General features: G+C 45.8%; 1 protein-coding gene across 7 annotated transcripts in view; it reads right to left on the reverse strand.

Annotated features, from left to right (window-relative positions):
* Positions 1 to 1,870: 1,870 nt before the first annotated feature.
* FYN (FYN proto-oncogene, Src family tyrosine kinase) overlaps positions 1,871 to 17,537 on the reverse strand; it is a 133,210-nt gene continuing 117,543 nt past the window's right edge. For all 7 annotated transcript variants that reach the window (XM_068160561.1, XM_068160558.1, XM_068160564.1 and 4 more), the window contains 4 exons: positions 16,738 to 16,814; positions 16,487 to 16,640; positions 7,637 to 7,768; positions 1,871 to 3,831 (listed from right to left, as the gene is read on the reverse strand). In XM_068160561.1, the coding sequence (XP_068016662.1) occupies positions 3,623 to 3,831; positions 7,637 to 7,768; positions 16,487 to 16,640; positions 16,738 to 16,814 (572 nt within the window). In that variant the 3' untranslated portion in view covers positions 1,871 to 3,622. The remainder of the gene's footprint in view (positions 3,832 to 7,636; positions 7,769 to 16,486; positions 16,641 to 16,737; positions 16,815 to 17,537) is intronic.

A 17,537-nucleotide genomic window follows, 5' to 3' on the forward strand; every position in this document is an offset into this window, starting at 1 on the left:
GCGTTGCATTTCTCCCTGCCAATTTTACTGGGACTGGGTTAAAATCTTTCGGCCTAGAGCTGCCTGGGTCCAACCCACAAAGTCCTTTCAGCTGCTTCTAGGTCACCTTTTCTGGAACTTCACTGCCACACCATGGATTAATTTGGGGTCAGGTGTGCTGGTGGAGGAAGTGTTAGGCCAGTTGTTTATCTGAATGGGATTCCTTTAACCTTACATTACAAAAAACCCCACAAGATGGGAGGGAACAGGAGATACTTACTCTCATGATGCTACTTTTACAGTCACCACACAGCTGTTAGTGGTGCAAACACCGTGCTTCAGAAAAGGGTTTTTATTAATTTATAGCAAAAATGCTTACAACCTTGTTTAAATTTTTGCTAATGTTTTTATTTGAGAGATTAAAAAACCCAAACAACAAAACTCCCAACATTAAGAAAAAGAAGCAGAAGAGCTACCGACGAGAAATGGTCTGGATTTGCCACTCAACAGTGGCACCAGTCTGCACACAAGCCAGTTGCAGGCAGAGATGTGGCAGAGACCAACATGGTACTCGTAGACTGAATGCAATACAAGAAACAGCAAATCCAAGAGTCAGAATAAAGGCCATAAAACCCCAACAACGCCCCAATCCGAGTCTCGCTTCCAATGAGAAACAGGCAAAAGTAATGTCTTAGGCTCATCCCACGTTACAGATGGAAACTACACTTCTGTCTGTGGCACAGCAAAGGCTGCTAAGAAACGTGGCAGAAGGGCCATGCTTTGCCACTGGGCTGAGGATGTGACATTTTGGCTTCACCAGCCCGCTGAGTTTACTACAGAGTCCTCAATTCAGTGGATGACATTTTAAGGCAGGGGGGTAGCTGTGGGGAAAAAAAGAAGACCACAACTTGCTTTGTAAGTACTAACAAGAAGCTAAGAGTCTGACAAGAATTATGGTCTCTTTAGTACTCCACAGCTACAGGTACAGCAACATTGAATATATCATGTACATAACATTACTTAGAGACTCTACATGTAAAACGTTAACCAATGCATCATGGAAGTCTGGTAACAAGCAACATTGTCATAGAAATTCACACTTCAAGAAAGGCTAAGTGTGGAAGCCTCCTTTGCAAGAGGATTTTCAGTCAATGTTTTCTATATATTCAAACAAGGATGACCCTTTGTTCTCCGAATCTCAAGTCATTATTGGGTTAGTTTTCAGGAATGGGGAGGGGGGAAGGAAGAAAAAAAGGTTCTCCTTAGAAAAATGTGGGAATGGTTGGAATATGGATTCACAACCTAAGTATTAAATAATGAAAAGGGGGGAAAAAAAAAAGGAAGAAAAAACAAACCCCAAAAAGGTTTCAGCTAACAGGAAGTCTTACTTGGCCCACAGTATTTTAAAGCAATAACAGCAATACAAGGCATAGAAACATCTTTTCCTGCAACTCTTGTAGAAGCATTCACGTTAAATGCAACAGAACTACAAAAGAATAGGCTGCTGGTAGAACAGAGAAATGAAAGACCAGCTCGGCGTTCAACCATCCTCCTGACAGTTGAACTCCAGCTGGTCCAAAACACATTGGCTTCAGAATTTGGAAGATGCTGTCCCATAGGCAACTGGTCTGCACGCTCCTATGAAATATGATGTCCCAAATGGATGAACACCCCTTCTGGGAAAGTTTTGATCTCATCTCCACCGTTATCTTCACAGCTTAACAGAACAACTATCCAAATGGAAAATGCTCTTTTTCCTCCCCCCCTTTTTTCCCCTTCTTTCCTTTTTTCCCCCTTTCCTTTTTTTTTTCCTCTTTCCTTTTTTTCCCCTTTCCTTTTTCCCCCTCTTTTCTTTTTTTTCCTCTTTCTTTTTTTTCCCCCTTTTCCCCCTCTCTTTCCTTTTTTTCCTATTTCCTTTTTTCTTTTCCCTCTTTCCTTCTTTTCTTTCTTTCTGTTTGAATTACTAAACGAGGAAAGTGAACCAGTCTTAAAACGCCAACTTGCAAATAAACCATAACAAAATGTAATTAAAACTCAAAAATGTGCAACTCAGTGTTAAAAACTCAATAGAAATACTTTTTCTTTCCTCTTTTTTTTTCCTTTTTCTTTTTTTTTGGGGGGGGGGAGGTTAAATGTAAGTAATTCAAGGCTGGGACAGACAACCGAAAAGGTAATACTTTGCTCTGTGCATCCCCCATGAAATGTAAAAGAAGTGCATAGTAATTCCACTGGAGAACTTGCAGACAGAAGGTAATTTCATTAGCAGTACAGGACATTGAACACACTCATTTTACAATGGAAAAATGTTACACAGAAAACAGGGAAGAAAATAAAAAGAAGAAGAAGAAGAAGAATCCTAGTTGCATGACCAACAGTTTAGCAGGTGGACATGGCTAAAATGCTATGATTTTAAGACCATCTGAATGTGGTTACACTGTTTAATAAATCTTTTTGTTTTTCCTGTTGTCTGTTTGTTTGTCTGCTTTGAAACATTTCGGTACACACGCTTTGATACAAGAAGTCCTTGCGGTTTCAGCTTTCCAGTTCAAATGGTGATGGTGCCATTTTGTTTGTTCTCTCTCTCTCTCTCTCTTGCTTTAAATATGCTCCTTTTAAACTCCAAGAACAGATCATCACACACTGGTCAAACATCGGGAACCATGACTGTAAATAACAGCACCTGGCTCCCGAAAGAGCAAAGTTTTACAACCATCTACAGGTAACGTAATCGGAAAGAACAAAAAAAAACACCCCCAAAAAACCCAAACCAACAAAAAAAAAGTGCAATCCAATTTAAAAAGAAAATAATAATAATCATGCTTGGCAAAAGCCAAAAAATTAGATCACTGGCTCTTCAGAATGCCACCAGTGGTTTCTTCTTTTGTTTGACACGTCTGCAGTAAAATTATCGCTTTCTGGGGTACTGTGGCAGCAGGATCCATTCCATCCCAAACGAGTCTCCCCCTGCACTAGCACCCATATACTGTATGTACAGGTATGTATATATATTATATATATTTTATATATAAAAAAAGGCCAAAAAAAAAACCCCAAAAACCAAACCCCCAAAAAACCAAACAAAAAAAAACCAAACAACCAACCCCAACCTGTCCTGATTTATTTATTTATTTAAATTGATTTTATTTGTTAAAACATTGGAAAAAAAACCAAAGAGTTTTTAGACAAAGAGGCCACTTCTGGAAAATAATACTTCTTTTTTCCTTTTTTTTTTCAGTGGAATCAGGGAGAAGACTAAGTTAAAATCACATAGGTTCTGCATCTTAAAAAAAGGAAAGCACTAGGATCAGTTATTGGCACTGAGTTACTATTTACAATGAACAGAGGAGGGGGGTGGGTGGGGTTTTTGTTTTTGCAGTTTACGGAACATCAACGCGATGCAGTTTGGGAGTCTTTGATTAAGATAAAAAAAACAAGTGTTTCGTTTCTCTCCTTTTCATCCAGGACATTCAGATTATTAGGACGAGTGGTCATAGGTAAGGGCTGCAGAAGTTCCCGGCTTCAGCCCCCTCCTGTGCGCGGCAGCGGTGCTGGAGGACGACGTTGCGCTCTGGAGAAGCTGAAGGGCAAAGGTGGGGCAAGGAACACCCTGGTAATTCGTGATAGCGTCTGGAGACCAGGGGATTTACAGGTTGTCTCCAGGCTGGTACTGGGGTTCTGTTGCAGTGAAGTAGTCTTCAAGGAAACCCTGCAAATATTCAAAAGTTGGGCGCTCCTCTGGGTCTTTTTTCCAGCAGTGGATCATCAGCTCGTGCAAGGAGATGGGACAGTCCTGAGGACATGGCATCCGGTAGCCACGCTCTACTTGCTCCAAGACTTCACGGTTGTTCATGCCTGTGAAGGGCAGACCAAGCCACACTGTTAAACTGCAGGAAAATTATCCACAAGACAGATGCGGTTTGCTTGATCTCACTGATTTCTTCTAGTTCAGACAAGTGAAACAAAACCATCCTGTTTCAGCTCCTCTTCCTGATTTGTAACCCTAAGACACCAAACATTTGATATTTTTATCCTCTGAAACCCGATAACAAACTGTATGCTAGTAGGTTGGACTTGATGATCTCAAAGATCTTTTCCAACCTGGTTATTTCTATTCTAAGAACCACCCTGAGGTGAGAGAAGGGGATGGAAAACCATAAACGGCTCTTCACTTCCCTTTTTATTTTATAAATTAAAAAATAGAGGGGGAAAAAAGAACTTAAAAAGACATTGCTGCCTGAAATTGTTGTGCTTTTATCTCCCTGAAAAGTCACTCCAGCCAGGTTTTGTCACTACAGTATAATCCAGGAAAATGTGCACTTGCAGCCCGCAAAGCCAATCAGATCCTGGGCTGCATCAGGAGAAGTGTGGCCAGCAGGTCGAGGGAGGTGATCCTCCCCCTCTACTCAGCCCTGGTGAGACCCCACCTGGAGTACTGTGTCCAGTTCTGGAGCCCCTATTACAAGAGGGATGTGGAGGTGCTGGAATGTGTCCAGAGAAGGGCTACAAGGATGATCAGAGGGCTGGAGCACCTCTCCTATGAGGACAGACTGAAGGAGTTGGGGATGTTCAGTTTGCAGAAGAGAAGGCTCCGAGGTGACCTCATTGTGGCCTTCCAGTATCTGAAGGGGGCTACAGGAAGGCTGGGGAGGGACTGCTCAGGATCTCAGGTAGTGATAGGACTAGGGGGAATGGAATGAAGCTGGAGGTGGGGAGATTCAGGCTGGATGTGAGGAGGAGGTTCTTCACCATGAGAGTGGTGAAACCCTGGAATGGGTTGTCCAGGGAGGTGGTCGAGGCCCTGTCCCTGGGGGTGTTTAAGAGCAGGCTGGATGAGGCTCTGGGCAGCCTGATCTAGTGTAGGGTGTCCCTGCCCATGGCAGGGGGGTTGGAACTAGATGATCCTTGTGGTCCCTTCCAACCCTGAATGAAACTATGAAACTATGAAATGTCCTCCTTTTCCTTTCTCCTTTCCCCTCCCTCCCGGTAAAACCCAGATATGAAACTGAACCAAGTAATCCTCATGTCCCTTACTGGAATTTGTGCAACCAGCCAGGGCTGCAGTACCTAGGATTTGCCAAAGAAATCCTGTCAGCTTTGACACGTGCTGCTAATTTAAAAATGAGGTTCCAAGCCATTTGTTTCTTCACAATCAATTGGATTGTTAGTCAGACTTACAAAAGTAGCAGCATTTCAGGCATACTCTTTACCTCCTAAAACGCCTATTTATGTTTACAAATCTATTATCTAGATTTGCTCATCTTATTCTACAGGTTTTAGTGTTTCTCTTTTGATAGCAGAAGCCTGTTGTAGCTGTACCTCCAACACCACACAGAATATCTGAGCAGCCTCTGCAACTCCCCTCTCCTAATGAATACCCGAGAGAGTTTCAACTCTTTTAGTAAATAATAAATTAAATTCAGCTCTCAGTATGCTTCTAGACCCCTCAAAAGTTTACCCTAAACTCCTTAAACCTGTGGAATAAAATACTTGGCAATATTCTTCAGCAGGCTCCAGCTATTTCACCTCCTTTAAAAGTCACTTTGTACTCATGATGTTTCTAGAATTACCATTTGGACCAAGAAGGAAACATCCAGTTTCCCAAAGTTGAGTTTCCCATTAGCTTGTTATTCCCTGAGAAGAGCAAAAGTGAAATGACCTCCCACCATCCAGCTTTATTAACAAAACCTCCAATAATCTTAGGATATGGCTACTCTAATGCTCAATACAATACAAATCTACTGCCCATATGGACTGGGGACAGCCATGCAGTGCTGCTTGTCTCTTCCTAGGAAAGCTGCAGTAGTTAGAGTTACTGTGACATAAAAGAGGATGTGAGGTTTCCAGATGTGGCTGAAGAAAACACTGGAAAATGCTTTGGAGTGCTCTGAGGAGCTTGATTTGGTGGAGCACAGCAGATGTGCCAACAGCACAGATTTGGATACTGCTAATGGAAACATTACTGTCACTGGGCAGCATCCTCACATCCACAGCAAATAAGCTGTAGAGATTACTCTGGGCATTGTGAAGTCCAGTGAGTACAGGGACGGGTTTAGGTCACTTTGTTCTTGCTTTCTTCTATTGGAATGAGAATTGTGCTCGTTCAAGGCCCACTGTGTGCTTTGAGACCAACGATCAAACAATACACGCCCACATGTTTAAAGCAGGACTCTCAACTAAACAGCTTAGCTGTTGCCCACCCCCAGAAATGCTGTAGTTTAGGTTCCCTAGGAAGCTAGAGCTGTGCCTCTCTTTGTATTCAAAGGCTCCTCAGATGAGGACACATTTGCCCTTCTCTAGCACAGCTGAGAAGGTAAACTGTGTAGCACTCCAGAAGTTCCGGATCGCTTTGGCACTCTCAATAGAGACACACAACTGAGTCAGGCTGGTTTTTGACACTGGTTCATTCTGATCTAGAAGCAGAGTTTCTAACTCAAATCAACAGCCCCAAAAGGAAAAACAGAGATGAGAGCACAGTAATGGGATATGAATCTTTCCTGAGAAGCTCAGGAGGTCTTTGTCACCTTAGGAAATCTGAGCCCACTTTTCAACCCACATTGCAAAGATGGACTCTTCTGAGAAAGCTTCACTTCCCCTCTCTTGTTGCCTCAGCCCATAAAAGCTTTCCCAGTTAGGGACTGGGGAAAAGGAGACCAAACTGAAACCTCTAAACATTTTTGAAATTCAAATGCAAAATGAAGGCTGTGAGGAGTGTTGACCACCCTCTGGAAGCAAGGCCCTCTCAGTCAGTTAAATCCTACACAACTTTAGGCCCTTTCCATCAAACGCACACGGCTGGACTGGTGAGGGTTTAGAGATCTTTGTTCTTTTTAATGAAAAGAAGAAAGGTGCAGCTGGATGCCCTGTTGTTGGGTATCAGCACTGATAAGAAAATGAAAAGATTAAGTTCTTTTCTATGTAACAGACTGCTTTCTCCTCACCCCTTTTCTCTTCACCTGAAAGTCTACATCTTCAAGGGGGCAACAGGATGAAAAAGCTCTTTCTGCACAGGCAGATCCAGTCTCTCCTCCTACAAATCTTAATCCATTGGATATTTGGCAAGGTTTCAAGAAAGAGCCATGGGGCCTCTGGTTCCCCCATGCAGAGAATCTGGCCCCACTGTGACCCTGCTATGAGCTCTTGCCTGCACATTACAGATTTTTTTTCCTCTCCTTTCCATCCATCTCAAAACCAAGGATTGAAATGGAACAGTTTATCAAAGAGAGATTTGGCAACAGCAGACATTCAGTCATCAAACCTTGCAGAGACCCAGAGTGACAGAATAAATGGAGCACAGCCACTCTGGGAGTTTAACTGTTGATATCTTAGAGTGAATGCAATCCCATGGAGAGCCATTTGCTCCACAGTATAGTCATTTTACATTGCTTTCATTACTTGGCTAGAAAGTGTATTAATTGAATTGAGAACAATTAAAATTATTAGAAGTGATAGGTTGGATTTTCTGCCCTCTTGTGATTTTTATCATGACCATCACATAGCAGCGTTCAGAGTCAGGACTGTTTTCAAGCATATGCAGAACTTGGATATGATAACCATCATAAATTGAGCTCAGTGAACATAAATTAACATTCCAGCTTAAGCGTATCACTCATTCCCACTCCTTTCCCCAGGTGAAGCAAGGCTCAGGCTGTTTTCTTACCTGGGTATGGCACTCTCCCTTTTGTAACCAGCTCTGTCAGCAAGATCCCAAAAGACCACACATCCGACTTTATTGTGAACCTTCCATACAAGGCTGCTTCTGGGGCAGTCCATTTGATGGGAAACTTTGCACCTAGTGACAGAAAAAAATGAGTCTTAATCAGAACAGAGGCAGAACTGAAGCATCAGTTCACAGGTGACTGTGGTGTTCTGCAACACGTGCAGGTGTGCAGACCTGCAGGCAAGTGATAAACAGCTCCAGGGTCTGAGGGGGCAGGCAGGTGGAACATGTAGGGCAGAAGGAAAGTCTTAGCAGGGAAGGGGTGGATTTGTCCCATGTCCCAAGAGAAGGCTAAGGCATTTTAATTCAGGTTTGAAGTTCTACATGAGAAAAATGAAGTTCTGAAAACCAGAAAGCCAAATCCAACACACATCCTTGCAAAATGTTTTAAATTAACAGCTCCCTGTGATATCAGCAAGTCAAACCCAGCCAGCACGTACCAGTGGAGGGCTGGAAATGCACCTCCCTGTTCCTCTGCTTGAGCTGAGCAAAACACAAACCAAAGAAAGATGGTAAAAATGTAAATTGAAAACAAACCTAATATTTCATTAGAAACATGCCAGGACTTCCAAACAATGCTGCTATCTGAGTTGCTCAGAGTGCAGTGATGTCAAGGCACAACTTTGGCCTGTGATTTATAACTTAACAGTGTACTTTAGGCTCCTGGCACTGGAGAGCCTGCAGTGCTTTAAATACGTGCAGTTCTAACGTGCTCATCCATCATCAGAGCTTGCAGGAGCCAGTTGTGGTAAGGGTGGTAGGATAACAAGCCTTTAAACACTGATTTATTTGCTTTCCCAATCATTTAACTGTTTTCTTAGGGAAAATATTTTTCAGTTATGACTTTAAAGAAAAGTCTTGTGGTAATAATTAACTCCTAGCATGCATGAAAAAAATATGCAGACCCGTCCCTCGTGCCTTGGATTAACGTACAGGCAAAAAGAGTTGCGTTGCTTATTGCCGAGCCCTAGTGACAAACACGCTTCCATTTGGAAACAGGCTGACTTGGGCTTCTCACCTCCCCCTCATAAAAGTTCCCTTGGCTTCCAGGAGGAGTGTGGAAAGTGTAACAACGTGGACAAATCAGTCTCAGAGAGTGAAGTTACAGCTCCCTGCCGGCGCTGTTCTGCTGTCGCATCCAGCGCTCGGTGCCCTGCGTCTTCTGCTGTATGCTGCGGGGTCTGACTTGACTCAGAGTGCAAAGCAAACACGGTGATTCTCATGTACTGGCTTCATAAAACATCAGCTGTGCTAAAACTTCTCCTGCTCTACATGTAAGTGATTCCAAGAGACGGTATTCCTCAGAAACTAATGCATTTTTCTAGGGAGAACTGCAGTGGCTCAAGCAAGTCCTGCTAAATGGAAAGATGCAGGACAAAGTTTCAAATCCCTACTGCCTGAAGTCAGGAATTTAAATCTAGTTAAGCATCAACACATCAGAGGTTAGATTTGAAAGGAGGATTTTTAGGTGCCTATTCACTTTCACAAGAAGTTGCCTCCTCTGTATTTGCACTAGTTGATATGTGGGCAGGAGCTAAAACATGGGCACTCCACACTGAACTCAGTCTCCCTTAGACTTCATGAGACTAATCTTCATTTACAAGACTGAAAGTTTACAGAATTTCATCTTCTCTTCTAAACTGCCTTGCTCATGGTGTCCCAGATCTCTGCAGCAGCAGCCTGCCATCACTTGAGCCTCTGTCCTTGACACTGGCCGTGCTCCAGAGGCATTGGCAGGCACGTGGGGTTGGCAACCAGCTCCCCTGGCCACTGGCACATTGTGGGGCTGCATGTCCCTTGCCAATCCCCAGAACTGCAGGCTGTGTATGTGTGTGGTGGCTAAGTTCCCCAAGCCCACAGTGCATGGCTTTAGATGGGCTTGTGCAGGCCTGCCATGAACAGGGGCCAACGTTCCCCTGCGCTCTCATACATGCAGCTGAGGTAGAGCACACACCCCACGCCTGCTGAACACATAGCTGCAGGCAGCCCAGCAGCCTGGAGCTTTGGGTCTTGGCTGGTGTGAGGTAGCTAAGTATGAGGGTTTGCTCATTTCTGTGTTGCACACATTTGATGCAACACTTTTAGTTTTATTTCTTTGATCAGCTGTGTTTTTCTGAGAAGCTGGGCCCAGGCTGGTCTAATTCCCTTGGGCTAATTGCTGGTGGTAGCAATCACCTACACCTCATCTTTGGAGGAAAGAAGTCTCTTCAGACTCCTTTGTGGCCAGCTCCCCTGGCATTTTTGCCTTCCCTACCTACTGCTGGTGTGTCCCTGGGAGGGGAGTGTGTGGTGTGTTGAGGGACCATGGGAAGATGAGAAGCAAGGTAAGGAGGTGAGAAGGGAGGGACAATCCCAGCACAGCTCTTTCCTCAAGAGCTAGAGCAGTACAGGCCCCACTGCACTGTAATGAGCACTGCTGGAGAAGACAAATGGTCTGTGCTATGGGTTCTCCATGACAAGAGAACTACTCATGACATTTTTTTGTGGCCCCTGCTGTGGGTGTCTCTCAGGCTAAAACAAGCAACACAAAAATCACATGGTCTGCATTCTGCAGCATTTCCTCAACTTTGGTTTGAATGATAGATGGGGAGGAGGGAAAGGCCAGGTTGGCAGAGAAGTCACTAGCAGAGCCTCGTGGTTTGCTGGTCCTGCAACACATGCTGATGATTCCCTGCAACCCAGTATGGCAGAGCCATCAGTGAGGGGACAACAGAGACCGGTGAGGATGCATCAGCGTGGCCATGACTGCACAGCTGCAGGTACCACATACACCCTGCCACAGCACAAAGGGATTACACAGAGCTTGTGTGGATGTGTGTGTGTCCAACAGGGATCCTTCCAAGCTGCTGCCTCCCCTACAGTGTCTGGCACAGGAGACATGTCTTTGAAAACAAAAAAATCCCCCAACGTGTTGAGCACTGCTCTGAAGCCTCCTGACGCTGTGCATGGCTCCTGACTGACACAGTCTCCAGGCTTACTCTCTTCCCAACACATTGATTAAAAATCCCATCCCCTCCCTCTACCCAGGCCTCAGCAGCTTATTAAACAAGCTGACTCTGTGCTGCAAACAAATTACAGCATCAGATAAAATGCATATTACTGACAAGCATGTTAATAAATCTGATAAGCCAAATTACCCCAGCTGACAAGGCAGCCTCTCTCCTACTTTGGAGGCAGATTTTACATCAGTGGGGGGATTTATCCTTCTCTTTTTCTGGTCTTAGCTTTGCTGGAACTCGTTTCATTACAAACTAGCAGGTCAGTAACTCTGTGAGTACAAACCACCAGTGCTCTCCATTCATTAGGTCAGGATAGCCTGTCCTTGCCCCAGAGTGAGGCACTAATCTGCAGCTTTCATCTCTGTCCCTTTTTGGGAACCATTTCAGCCTGAGGAAAGCCTTTTTGGGTTTCTGCTCACAACATCAAGTCAAAGCTGCTTGTACAATTTACTGTTAGGGCAGCCAGCCCTGCCTCCTCCCGAGGGTTTTTGCGAGGCTCAGCCCTGTTCTTGGGACCTCTGCCCGGCTCTGCCCAGGCATTCAGACAGGTTATGTCCCAGGAGCATTTCCTTGGGAAAAATCAATCAGTGGCCCCATTTTAATTCCTTGTCAGCTATAAGCAGGCCACGTGATGAGGAGGAGTGGAGGGGGCTGGGATAACGGAGTGACCTTGATGTACAACTCTCAGCACTGTTTCCTCTGAGTGGAGCAAAAAATCCCTCTGGAGAAGCAAAAACCTCTGAAATTCCTGCCCCAGGGCCATGGCCAGCTTGATCCTGATCCTGCTTCTGGAAATGCTACAAAGCTGCTGCCTCTTGTACACAACAAAACCCAACCCAAATGCAGCACCCCAAGGCCTAAGACCCGAGAGCCAGAGCAACTCTTGGGTTAGTGAGCAGTGAACGTTGTGCAGCACCGAACTGCTCCTGGGGCTGGAAAGGGAAAGCCACAAAAGGTAAAAGCCAAGAGCTGAGGCAAGCCTGGAACAGGAAACGAGTCAGCCCTGGTAGGCGAGGGGGATGGCGTGTGGGAGGGACTGCACAGCTCCCTCTCCGGCGCTGCGAGAACCAACGTGAAAGCACAAGCCTGGCAAAACGTCAGGGATCAGAAGCAGGCTCCGCAGGCTGACCCCTCCCCAGGAAATGGGGGTCCAGGGGGGGAACTGGGAGTCTAAATGCTGCCCTCACATCCCCCCCCACTTCCCCTCACCCTTCCTTTTGACCTGGCCATGCTCCTTCTCACGGAGCAGATGGCATCTCTGTAGGAGCAGACCAGTGATCCCCACCTGGGACCCCAGGGACTGGCTGTTAAGAGCAAGAGTCTTTCCTGCTGGCCGCTCCACGGCTTGCCCAGGGCTGGCAGGTAAAAGCAAGAACAAAGCCCCGGGTGTTACAGCCCACAGCACAGCCAGTGGTGAACAAGCAAGATCTGATTAGCTGGTGAGCTGGGAGCCAAGCCTCTACAAAAGGACTGGGGAAAGCCTAGAAGGAGGGGAAAAAACATTAAACAAATCCCTGCTCATTTCTAGGAAATCAAAACAACAAGCAGCACTTGTTTTAAAGCAGGGCTGCAAGGAGGTATTGCTAAGTGTTAGCGAAGCAAAAATGATCTGAGAGTTTACAAACACACACTAGAGCTCCCAGAATAGCTCTGACTTGTCTGGAAGGCATTGGAAAGATCCTTATTGTTTAATGTGTGCTCCTGCAAGTGCTGCCAGTGTATGCAGTAGAAACATGGCCTGGAAAAGAACTCTGCTTTTTTGGGGTTGTTATTATTATTATTAAGGCACTTTTAAATTTGTATCAGCTGCTACTGCTCAGAATAGTAACAACTCTTCCCCACAAACTCTATGGAGCAGTCAGCACTCTCCACAAAAATGCCCTATGCTTGGCCAAAACTCCACAGAGCTGCAAGCCAGATCACTTCAAGGGTAGCAGAACTGCCTGGGAAATTCTGTGTCGGATGGAAGTCCATCTCTGGCCTGTAGGATACTGGGAGTTTTAAGTCCTGCCTTACAGGACAGACACAAGCACCATCACCAATGGAAGGAAACAAGACTGAATGCCTGACACTGTGGTGGGTGGGGAAGATGTTGCAAGAGCAACAGGCAAAAGCAGCAAGCCCCAGTGGTGCAGGCTGCAATCCTGTCCACCAGCGCAGCCTTTGCGATGGGCGTCGCTTTACCAGGCATGTTTTTCCCCCTTGATTACTCACTTCCTCTGCTAGCAAGAGGAGCCAAATGCTCATTACAAGCCAAAACCTTTTTTTTTTGGGTTATAATGTAATGGCAGTGTATGGCTGCTAGTCACACACTTTAAATCATTAACAACACAACCATCTCTTTCCTTCCTGACAGATGCTGAGAAATGGCAGCGCAGACAACGACCTGCTTTTTATTTACCTCTCATAAATCAGGAGCAGTCAGGCCTCCTTTGTTCAAACCAAAAAGAAAATAAACTGGTCAGTAAAGTGTTACCACTGCACTGAGTAATACCCATACAGGTTCAGGAATCCTGCACTCCAGCCTGCTGGGGCTCAAAGCATCCCCATCTGTTTCCTTTCAAAATATTTAATCTGAGACAAAAGTGACAGTGGGGGAAGGGAGCGAGAGATCAAGCAAGGCTGGAGAAAACCACCTCCTCCCCACACCAACAAGGAGCTCTGTACTAAAACACTTAAGCCAAGAGAAGGACAACTGCTGAGGAGAGAGTGACCAGAGGCTTTAATCTTCACATTTTGTAAGGCAAAACATTTCCTTTCTCCCACAGGAGCTGCCAATCTGGAGCGCTCCTCTCTCCTTTCCCCCCTCCCCTCTCCTGGCCAGACTCTCCTCCAGTGTCAAAATTCCCACTGAACCAGTAGTCAGCTAGATAAATAGAGCAGTCCCCAGATGCATCCCCTTGGAGGCTGAAGTAATAGGTCATGGGAAACAAGCAGAGGCAACCATTTCCTTCTGATACTGTGGTCTCCACCAAGCAGTGTTCAAACTGAGGTTTAACTAAACAAACCAGGACTGAAACCCACTCAAAGAAAAATTCCAGTGGTGCATTAGAAACCACCTCTCCTCCTCGGTAAACTGAAGGTCCTAGGCTCACCCTGGCTGCCCAACTGGCTTGGCAGGCAGGTTAATTGCAATGAAATGTAAATTGAGACTGTGCTGCATGGTCAAAAACGCACCCCTGCCTAAAATAAGCTACCACTTAGGAAAGGATCAAACACCACATTAGTGAAAGTAGGAAAAACTTTCTACAAGATGCCTGTCATTACAGCTCTTTGGGTCTCTCTTTTAAGGAATTCTGCAGCTCTCAAGGACTTAAGCCTGACCCTGAGGCCAGGGGGAGGAAGCATTGTCCATTGCCCTGAAATCTGTGAAGGATGGGGTGAAATCTCTGTATCTGCACCACGAGGTGAAGCCAGGCAAACATGTCTCGGATCTCTGGATCATCAGAGGTGCAGGTTAAATGCCAAACTGCTTCTCCTTTCCCAGCCCCTCTTCCCACAGTACAAGTGATTTCTGCCCACCGAAGAAGGACAAGAGATGCCCACAGCTCTGCTCTCTCTCCCTGCCAGCCCTGGCATTCTGGCTTAAAGTTTGCCCATCCAAAATCCAGTTATTTTGATGGCATTAAAGAAAATATCTAAGCTTCTCCCTCAACATCAGTCAGGTAGGTTTTCATGGCTTTCTAACATGTGAAGAGGGCAAAACTATTCCAAGAGAATTAAACCCGGAAGCAAACAGGTCACCAGAGGATTTCCTAGGGATCAGGAGCCTGGAGAGATGTGGCCAGAAGTGGGTCACATACTTGACTATGAAAACAAATAATTTGTCATGTCAAACTGTATGTTGGGTGGCTTCCAAAGGGAACAAAAGCCATGGCAGTGAAACAGACAGAAACAGAGATAATATGGGGCCCTGTTTCAAAGCCACTTTGCAGGCTGGATCTGCCTGCCTCATTCAAGGAAAACTACTCTCACTCTACACAGGCAAAGGACAAGCAGGCAGCTTGCTTTCTAGCAGAGACTGCAGACACTCTTGTTACTCTGGAGAGAGTGACATGAGGCTATTTTTTCTAGCAAGGAGCAGTTCCCATCCTCAGGGTGAAATCAATAGTGGTCAACTCTCTGCATTAGTACCTACCATGGGTTTCACAAGGACACCCCAAAATAATCCAGCTTCACCATCCAAATGTGAAGCAAGCAACTTTTTAGGGTGGATGCTGCCTGTGGTCCATATCCCTGTGACTAAGTGCTGTTGACAGCAGTTCAGAGGAGTGTGAAGGGCATGAGAGCTGCTGCTCCCAGGCCAAGACAAAGCATGCTGGAAACTCTCTGGCTCCTTCTGTCAACACTTGAAAGATACAGAAAGAGGTTAGCTCTTTCCTAAGAACTAATGGCAAACCCCACGCTGAAACAGGGACTTCTAGTCAAGAGAAGAAACTCCCAGCAGGGAGGGGTGACTGCAGGTTATGAAGTACTTAACCAACCTGAGCTTTCTGAAGGCACACAACAGAGTTTAAGGAGACACTCCTTGGCTTTGGCACCGAAATGGACAGAGCAGTATTTACCGACACATATTGAGCAAGCACGACCAATGCGCTGCCAGCAGAGAGAGAACAAAACTGTAGCTCTGCAAACTTGGACCAACATCTGACAACTAAGCATGACTTGCAAAGAATGAGTAACTACAAAGAGCCTGTGCCATTGCCTCAGTCTGAAAACACACACACACACACTTTACAAAAAGCTATAATAGTCTTTTGATACATTTTTGTAGTGGTGGGCTGTGCCCAGAGCTGTGTGGCACTGCAAAGCAGCTTTCCAATTAAACTAACTTTGTAAGTTCCCAAAGAAAACACAGTGCTCAGAGAGACAGCTCCATGGCATACAGACAGGATTCTTCCACCCATTTGAAACAAAGAAAGAAGAGCACAGCAATGTTGATAGGAGGTAGTAAATACTAGAAGGCACACTGCAGCAAAAAGACTTCACAAAGGTTCTTCTAGATTACCCCATTTAGACTTTCAAGGCTAGTAAGTAAAGTATCCTCTTTGTTATGGCACCACAAGGATCTTGTCTTTACTGTCCCTTCACTCATCTGTGCTCTCACTCGTCATCTGTGTCATTTAGGTCAATTTTTTTAAGGAAGACAACTAAATATGTTCTCTTTAGGACATGCATTAATCAGTAAAGGTCTAGGCCCAGGAGTTTAGAATTCACTAAAAGCACCCCCAAAGGATATCACAGAATGTGAGGGGTTGGAAGGGGCCTTGGTAGATCATTCAGTCTGACCCTCCTGCCAGAGCAGGTTCACCTAGACTAGTTCACACAGGAGTGCATCCAGGTGGGTTTTGAATGTCTCCAGAGAAGGAGACCCCACAGCCTCTCTGGGCAGTCTGCTCCAGTGCTCTGTCAGTCTCACAGTGAAACAGTTTTCCCTTATGTTCCCATGGAACCGCCTCTGCTCCAGCTTGCACCCATTGCTCCTGGTCCCATCTTTGGACATCACTGAGCAGAGCCTGGCTCCACCCTCTTGACACTGCCCTGCACATCTTTATAAACATGAATGAGGTTGCCCCACAGTCTCCTCCAAGCTGAAGAGCTCCAGCTCCCTCAGCCTTTCCTCACAAGGGAGCTGTTCCACTCCCTTCACCATCTTTGTGGCTCTGTGCTGGACTCTTTCAAGCAGTTCCCTGAGACCCTTCTTGAACCTAGGGGCCCAGAGCTGTGCAAAAGCTTTGTAGAGCCCTGCCACAAGAATGACACTCAGTGCTATGGCTGCTGCCACACCTACCTTGTCTGGCTGTATATTCGTTGTCCTCGATCAGCCTTGCCAACCCAAAGTCAGCAATCTTGCATATAAGGCCATTCCCCACCAGAATGTTTGCAGAGCGCAGGTCCCTGTGTATGTAATTCATCCGCTCGATGTACGCCATCCCCGCAGCCACCTGCCAGCCAGGAGGAGAAGCAACCACTGTCAAATGAACTCAGACACATCCAGGCTATAAACCCATGCATGTACATCTCAGTGCTCGGAAGACAGACCTGGGCTGCCATGTCCACCAAATTCGGTAACTTCAAAGCTCTTCCTTCTCCGTCTTTTAAGAAATCCAGCAAACTGCCTGCAAAGGCAAAGTTGGCACAACAGAGAGATGTTAGAGGCTCCTGCTCATCAGCATGGAGGTGCAGCAATGTGTACAATGGTAAAGACAACAAAGCTTCCTGTCCAAGGGGACAGTTTCAAAACTCCCCCATGATATCTTAGAGTTCTCCTGCCCTACTTGTTGCACTCTACTTTGAGTCTGGCTGGAAGAAGAGTGTGTCACTGGCCCTAAGAGAGCTGCAAGGAGAAGACACAATGTTAGTTTTCATTTTCCTGACCATTACTAAGAAACTTGATTTTTCTTAACTTGGCAGTGCTCTCTAGAGCTGCATACCTGCTGCTCTCAAAGGCCTCAGCTAGCAGCAAAGCATCGTTTCAGTTCCAAGCCACACAAGCTATGAAAAGAGTCAGATCCCAGCTCAACTTTCTCCAACAGAAAGGCCAGCCTCGAGGCTGGGAAGCTCAATGGGGCTAGCATTAACAAGGGCTCATTTTCCTTAGGAATTAGTGGTGCTCTGTCTCTAGGTAACCCATAACTGAAAGTGGCATGAAGCACTAAATTTAAAAGGCTGCTATGCAAAACTAGAGAAGACAAAAGACAGGAGGTGGTCGAGGCCCCGTCCCTGGGGGTGTTTAAGACCAGGCTGGATGAGGCTCTGTCCAGCCTGATCTAGTGTGGGGTGTCCCTGCCCATGGCAGGGGGGTTGGAACTAGATGATCCTTGTGGTCCCTTCCAACCCTG

Source organism: Melanerpes formicivorus, unplaced genomic scaffold (genome assembly GCF_026170545.1).
Source record: "Melanerpes formicivorus ecotype bairdi unplaced genomic scaffold, bMelFor1.0.p_v2 SCAF_50, whole genome shotgun sequence".
Taxonomy (NCBI): domain Eukaryota; kingdom Metazoa; phylum Chordata; class Aves; order Piciformes; family Picidae; genus Melanerpes; species Melanerpes formicivorus.